The 7,706-nt window shown below is 35.5% G+C and overlaps 1 protein-coding gene across 1 annotated transcript; it reads left to right on the top strand.

The window, feature by feature from the left end:
- The first annotated feature begins 298 nt into the window (after positions 1-298).
- Positions 299-5,418, top strand: LOC132422086 (F-box/LRR-repeat protein 21). The gene is made up of 4 exons (XM_060006931.1): positions 299-664; positions 1,156-1,278; positions 4,257-4,428; positions 4,775-5,418. The coding sequence occupies exons 1-4, from the start codon at positions 299-301 to the stop codon at positions 5,416-5,418; spliced, it is 1,305 nt and encodes a 434-aa protein (XP_059862914.1).
- Positions 5,419-7,706: the final 2,288 nt, after the last annotated feature.

Raw genomic sequence — 7,706 nt, 5'->3', positions numbered from 1 at the left:
AACTCAAATACATGCCCTTCCCTTAATCTTCCATTGCAACTTGTCCCAACTTCAGTGATGGCATGTATCACCGTATTTTGCCGTTTCATCATAGCTCTTTGAGAGCAGGTCCCCTCCTATTTATCTCGTATCCCTAGCACATAGTAGTACCTATCAATGCATGAAAGTGGAAGGTTCTTGTCAAAATTGTATTAAACTGTTTCTCATTTTCTAATGTTGTTATTCCATACAATTAAAGCAAAATATATGATGGAAATGTGGGGAAAGTGGTCACTTAACATTGTTCAATGTTTACAGAATGAAGAGGAACAATTTATCTGTTGGGAATAAAGTTGTCCAGTCTTCACCAGCAGTGAAACAGCCTAAACTTGGGTTCTACTCTTCTCTCAACCAGACTCATACATACACTGTCCTTCTAGACTGGGCGAGTTTGCCTCACTACGTAGTGTTACGCATTTTTCAGTATCTTCCTTTAATGGATCGGGCCCGGGCATCTTCTGTATGTAGGAGATGGAATGAAGTTTTTCATATTCCTGACCTTTGGAGAAAGTTTGAGTTTGAACTGAACAAGTCAGCTACTTCATATTTTAACTCCACTCATCCTGATCTCATTCAGCAGATCATTAAAAAGCATGCTGCCCATCTCCAGTATGTCAGCTTTAAGGTAAGAGAAATAAACATTAAATAAAAACAATGACTTGGGTTTTCTTGACATTTGTGTATAACTAGATCATTATATTGAAGCAGTCAATGAATGTTGCAGAATTTTAATCCCAAACTATTTCCTATTTCTCTGTAGTTACTTGCATAGATTTAGGTGTAGCACTTGAGCTATAATTGAATAATTTAAACTTCAGTTTCCTTCATGTAGATGCCATTATTAAAATTCAGGTAATTGTATTTGAAAGTATAAATACAATTTGAAAGTGTAAATAAGATTTGAAAGTTTAAAGTGCTTAGAAAATTCACTTGTCATCATTTCTGTTTTTCATTTTTTATCTGAGATAGCGTGTGTAGAGAAGAAAATTCTAATTTATTTTATAGCTTGAAGGGATAAGTATGGTTTTGCAGTTGAATTCTATTAAATAATTATATTGCCAATAACTTTCTGATAAGTTATATTCAGGAAATAAAGATTTTAAATTGTCTTTGTAGGTTGATAGTAGTACTGAATCAGCAGAAGCTGCCTGTGACATACTTTCTCAGCTGGTAAATTGTTCTATACAGACTTTGGGCTTGATTTCAACGGCCAAGCCAAGTTTTATGAATGTGTCAAAGGTAAAGATGCTAGACATTTTTGTGAGATCTACTAACATTCTTAAATATTGTCGAACTAGTCAAAAATAATTCTATTCCTAAAAACAGACCATAACCCTACTTGCATTCAAATAATTATTTAAAGCCGTTTTCTGTTGACTAGCACTTATTTTTGATGAAATAGCTGATGCATGGTTTCATTCTTTAGATATATTCTGTAATTTTAGTAATTGTTTCACAGTAGATGTCATTAATATAAAAGTTAGATGTTATACCTAGAATTTTCAAGTGCCGGTTTACTTAGTTGCTTTGAATGTAGAGTGTGTAGGGCCAATAGTGGGTGTCTTTCCTGTAATTCTATAGTCTCTCCATTGGAGGTGGAACAATATAATGTTTAACTAAATGTCCTATACTGATTAGGATGATGATTGCATCCTTACAGTAGAAATTCTAAAACAGCAGTGGCTTGAAAACATGACTGAGGTTTATTTCTCTTACACTAAAGAAATCCATAGGTGCCACAGTCCATAGCTGGTATGAAGTTGTTTGGAACCCACGCCCCTTCTAGGCGCTCCATTCTCTCCAAGGTGTTTTCTTCATTTTCATTGCCCAAGATGGCTTTCTCAGTTCCAGCCATCACGTCCTTGTTCTAGACAGCTGGAGGGAAGAAATGGGGGCAGAAGGGTGTGCCCTCTCCTTTTTCAAGCTGTAAGTACCACAGGACTAGCCATAAGTACCTCATGGTGCTTCTGTCTGTCAGCCAGCCTAGCTCTGTGGCCACATCACATTTCTGGGAGGCTAGGACAGTCTATTAGCTGGGTGGCAATGTGCCCAGCTAAAAATTGGAACCAGATTACCAAAAAAGAAAGGATGGATGATTCCTAGGAAGCAACCAGCAGTCTTGGCCACAGAAACTGATGACTGTCTTCTCTTCATTCAGTCTTCAACTTGAAGGCCATTTCCTCAGGGAGGCCCTCCTTGACCACTTTTGCTAAAACAACACCCCTTCCTGTAGTTACTCACTAATGTATTACAGTATTTTATTTTCTTTATAGCCTTCATCAGGGCTTGAAATCACCTTGTTTATTTAACATGTTTACTCTCTTCTCCTCAGACAGAAAACATCAACCAACTCCTTGAAGGCAGGGATTCTATTTTGCTTATTTACTATTATAAACCCAGAATTAGAATAGTGCCTGATATGTAATAAGCACTAAACTATGGTTGTCTGTAAAACTGGCTAATGGAAACCTTCCTATGGAAGAGGACAGAGGAATAGTAGCATCTCCTTTCTCCCTAACTGGGTCATGGCTCTCCTCTAGCAAGCATTTCTGCTAGCCTGAAAAGAATGGGTCTTTTGGGGATTCAAGTAATTTAAGTAACCAGATGAAAACTTACTACTTCTAAATAGTTATTTCCTTGTTTATGAGCTAGGGAATCAGATCAACCTGAAATTCTGAGATTCTGGGTTGTCTCTAATGTTGCCCATCAGCTTCCAGGGCTAGCTTCTGGGTTAGCTGATGCAGTCACTAGAGTGGAGGACCAGCGATTAGCAGGCTTCATTTCAAGCTCTGCCTCCACAGCAAAATGAGCTCTGTGGCTTCTGGCAAAGTTGTGGATCTCTCTGAGCCTCAGTTTTTTCATTTGTAAACTGAGGGAAAGTAATGTAAAGATATAGCATTTTGCTAGGCATAAGAAGTACTAAACTAATATATTGTTACTGTGATGAAATATGTACTCTAATGCTTAAATGTGTCCTTCAGTACTAAAAGAGTTGGGTGAGAGTTGATTAAAAGGAAAATAAACCTTATATTTCTTAAGGAAAATGAGTGATCTATTTCTATTCCTCTAATAATTTTTGGCACCATAAAATTTAGTAAAGAGGTTTAGCTGTCCACCATTTAAAAATTTGTGTAAATCAGTTTACAATTAGTATAAACCAATGTTTTGTTATAAATGAATTGAGATGTATAACCACTTTGGTCATTCTGATAGGGACAATAGAGCCTTTGATAGAATCCAAGTTGATTTTGAAACAGGAAAAATGATCATGCATGGATTTCGTTTCCATACTTTCTATCTGTGTCAAAAAATACTGGATCTGAAAACTTGTGAAATTCCATCCATTTTGAAGTCAAACTGTAAACAAGCTTTAGTTTGTCAATCTTCAAAACAGAGAAAGTTTTCAAACTGTATCTTTGTTTAGATAATCTGCTAGAAAAAAATTTGGAAGAATATGACATCATTTATTCCTTTATTCATCAACAATAAATATTGACCTTTTACTATGTGCCAGATACTATTTCAGGTGCTGGACATACAGGAGTGAATAAAACAGATAAGATTTCTGTTTCTTTTAGGCTAAGGGGTTGAATAGGTCCTGAAAGCACAATTTTAGGTTTTGTGGGTGATATAGTTCTGCTCACCTCTAGCACTGTAGTGTGAAAGCAGACATAGCATTACATACATGAGGCAGCATGGCTGGATTACGGTCAGACTTTAATTATGGACACTGAAGGAGCTTCATATAATTTTCACATATCACAAAATACTACTCCTTAAAAATTTTCTTTCAACCATTTGAAAATGTAAAAACCACGCTTAACTCATGAGTCATAGCAGTAACAAGCTGTGGACTGGATTTGGCTGGTGGGCCATAACTTGCCAACCTCTATTCTAGGAAATAAATATGATTATATCCTTTTAATATTGAAAAACAAATCCTTAAGATTGAAAATAATTGGAAGATGTGTTTATGAAATCTTTGAAATTTCTTCCTTTCTCACCATTCCATTTATTAATGGTAAAAGTATAAAACTATACTTTGTTATAGAAATGTCTTCTACTGGCTAATGGCACTGTAAAAAATAGTAATATGTTGATTGCTTTTATTATGTTAGTGTAAGCATGTTGATATAAATAGTTTTAATGAAATACTTAATTGAAGCTGTAGCTGTTTAAATAATGTCTTTGTAATTTTTTTCTTATTGCCATGCTAGTCTCATTTTGTGTCAGCACTTACAGTTGTTTTTGTCAACTCAAAATCATTATCATCAATCAAAATTGAAGACACACCAGTGGATGATCCTTCTTTGAAGATTCTTGTGGCCAATAATAGTGATACTCTAAGACACCTCAAAATGAGTAGCTGTCCTCATGTTTCATCTGATGGTAGGTTATATTTTTTACGCTTGCATGATGTTTTTTTATTATAGTAGTAGTAATAATGCAATTTCCTATTGAAAACTACATGCTTATGAGACATAATTCATTAATCTTTTTTCAAAAGACCTCTTAATGTATAAGCTACGTATAGTTTAAATTGCTTCTCCTAGGAGTATCTTAGTTATGGATATTTTTTATTACAAGTATAATTATATATATCTTGGCATCCATCTCCTCAGAAATCATTACGTCTACTTTAGCAAATAATGAATAATATCAAATTTAAATTCACAAAATGTTCTATTAGTATCCATATTCTTTGTGTTTAAGGATTTTTCCCCATTTCCTGCAGGAATCCTTTGTGTAGCTGACCATTGTCAAGGTCTTAGAGAACTGGCATTAAATTATTACATGCTAAGTGATGAACTTCTCCTGGCACTTTCAAGTGAGACCCATGTTAACCTTGAGCATCTTCGAATAGATGTTGTGAGTGAAAATCCTGGACAAATCAAATTTCTTTCTATTAAAAAACAAAGTTGGGATGTACTCATTAAACACTCCCCTGGAGTTAATGTTGTTATGTACTTCTTTTTATATGAAGAGGAATTGGAGACGTTCTTCAAAGAAGAAACCCCTGTTACTCACCTTTATTTTGGTCGTTCCATAAGCAAAGCAGTTCTAGGACGGATAGGTCTTAACTGTCCACGACTAATAGAGTTAGTAGTATGTGCTCATGGTCTTCAGGCTCTTGATAATGAACTTATTTGTATTGCTGAACACTGTAAAAACTTAACAGCCTTGGGCCTCAGTCAATGTGAAGTTAGCTGCAGTGCATTCATTGAGTTTGTAAGACTATGTGGGAGAAGGCTAACCCAGCTCTCTATCATGGAGGAAGTTTTGATCCCTGATGATGATTATAGCCTAGATGAAATTCATGCTGAAGTCTCCAAATACCTGGGAAGAGTATGGTTCCCTGATGTCATGCCTCTCTGGTAATTGATTACCAAAGATTCTTAACTTTTTTTTTAATCTATAAGATTAGCTTCTTTCTGTGTCTGCAAATGTAAATTTTAAGATGCATTGCTGAAATGTCTTAGGTAAAATATTTTATTGTTTGCAAACTGTCTTAATGGATCACAGCAGAAACATTTGAGAAAATAAGAGGAATTTGAAAAGACAGAAACCATATATAGGGCACAGACACTGTATTGTGTATTAGATAGTTGATAGAAACAGTTGGTTTCTAGATAAGTTCCTCAGCCTTCCTTGAAGGTATATTTTGGCTTGCTAAATAAATTTATAATATTGAGCTCTGGATCCCTTAAATTATGTCATTTACAACTTTATATTGTTAATCATTTTTGTTTCATCTTGGTATTGATATATTTTACAAAATATTCAGTCCTAAAAACTAAGAGTACAATCAAAATATAGATACAGAGGCTGGCTTAATTGTACTCCATTTTTAGCACTATATAAGATCATATTATGATTCAATAAATAACTTCTAATTTTCAGTGCACTTTGAATTCTACTTTATTATATTACTTGGGAGAAAATGGGCATTAGATTAAAATTAAATAATGCTAATTCATTTTCTAAAGATACTGTGATTGGTAATTGATTAAATACACTACTGAGATAAAAAGGTAAATTTTTCGGAGTGTGCTTGGGAGGGAATCAGCATTTACTGAATATATTTACTGTGTATCTGAAACTATGCCAGATCCTTTGCAGAAGTGATCTTAGAATTTAATTAGTAACACAGCTAAAACTCTTTAACGGCTGTGTATTTGTTGCCTTTAAGGTGAACATATATCCTTAAAATGACCCACAAGACCCTACAAGGTCTGGCTTCTCCCTGCTTCTTTGACCTTGTTTTCTCCTACCAAGTGCCCTTTGCCCTTCTGCTCCCATTCTTTTTCAGTTCCTTAAGACTGCCATGAACCCTCTAGTCAGAGTGCATTTGTGCATATTCTTTCTACTTCAGTTACTCTCTTTGCTCCATCTTTCCTTTAGATGTCATTTCCTCAGGGAAGCCTCCGTGAGTCTCAGTGTTCTGTGATTTCCCTTTGTGGCGCTTATCACTATTGTAACTTGCTCTTCACTTGTATGATTATTATCTGCTTCAACCATTGTGCTGTAAGCTCCATCGTTGCAGGATCAAGGTTGGGTTTTACTCACTGTTGTATCCCCAGCATCTAGCATAGTGTTTAGCACATAGTAGGCATTCGACAAGTTTTACATAAGTATTTTCTTTTTCAGACTTTTTCCTCTAAGTCCTCTCCCCAATACCTTAAATTTCTAAGAAGTCAGTTAAACTAAAAAAATTGAAATACGTTCATTATTTTCCAGTTTTGAATATTTTTATAGGAAAAAATTTTTAAATATTCTCATCTATTAAGGAATTAAAATATATTGTTATTTCTAAATAGTGATTTTAAAAAGTAGCACAGTTCATATCCCTTTATTTAGAGACTGTCCTTGTGCATACGCTCTCACCACTGTACCACGGTCTTTGTTACTGTGACTCTGAGAACAGGCATTTCATTCACCTTTGTGTTTGACAGTCTCAGCACACATTCAATAAATGCTTGTGGGACCGATATTTCTGGTTCAAAAATAAAACCCATTTCTCAAAGATAGTTATTACTATTGCAGATCATGTAATTTATACTTTGAGATTTCAGGAAAGTGCAGAAGCAGCATATTATAGGGAGCTTAAAGTCTGATTAGAACCACAGGACAAACAACCATAAAGGAAACGGCGTGAGATGGAGAGGTCAGTCTGATTGGAGATCAGAGTAGTGGTGGAAACACTGCAGAGATGAACCTCCAGTCTCACCCGGTGTTACTTTAAGTGTATGTACCTGAATGGTGAGGTGATAGAATGCCAGTGGTGTTTGCACTAGAGGATAATGAAGCAAAACAGAGAGGGGCTAGAGAAGGGAGGTGAGCCCACTAGCATTGAGGGAGAATGAGTACCAGTGGCCTCTTTCGCATTGAATGAGCTGTTGCTGCTCTAAATATTGGTCTTTGGTGGCCCAGTATTCAAACCTAGTTAGCTAAGCGCTATAGTGACTCTTAGAACAAAACTCAGAGTAAAATTGATCAGCTCAGTTAAATGACCCTGGTTGATCTGGTATACTTTTGATAAATTGAAGAGCAAAGGTTTTAGGATAGCCAAAAGCAAGATGAGGAAGTAGAGCATTTTTGTTGCTCCATCGGATGAAAATGTCGCCATTACTTCGGAAGTCCATGGAAAGTACTGCTTACCTAAGCAT

This window comes from Delphinus delphis, chromosome 3 (genome assembly GCF_949987515.2).
Source record: "Delphinus delphis chromosome 3, mDelDel1.2, whole genome shotgun sequence".
Classification (NCBI taxonomy): domain Eukaryota; kingdom Metazoa; phylum Chordata; class Mammalia; order Artiodactyla; family Delphinidae; genus Delphinus; species Delphinus delphis.
Note: the sequence above shows the minus strand (reverse complement) of the source record. Positions and strands in the feature narration are given on the sequence as shown.

Excerpts from the sequence above, each read along its gene's own strand:
- LOC132422086 (XM_060006931.1), top strand. The coding sequence starts at position 299 with ATGAAGAGGAACAATTTATCTGTTGGGAATAAAGTTGTCCAGTCTTCA. Across the intron at positions 1,279-4,256 it reads GTTTTATGAATGTGTCAAAG|TCTCATTTTGTGTCAGCACT; the intron begins GTAAAGATGCTA and ends TTGCCATGCTAG. Across the intron at positions 4,429-4,774 it reads TCCTCATGTTTCATCTGATG|GAATCCTTTGTGTAGCTGAC; the intron begins GTAGGTTATATT and ends CATTTCCTGCAG.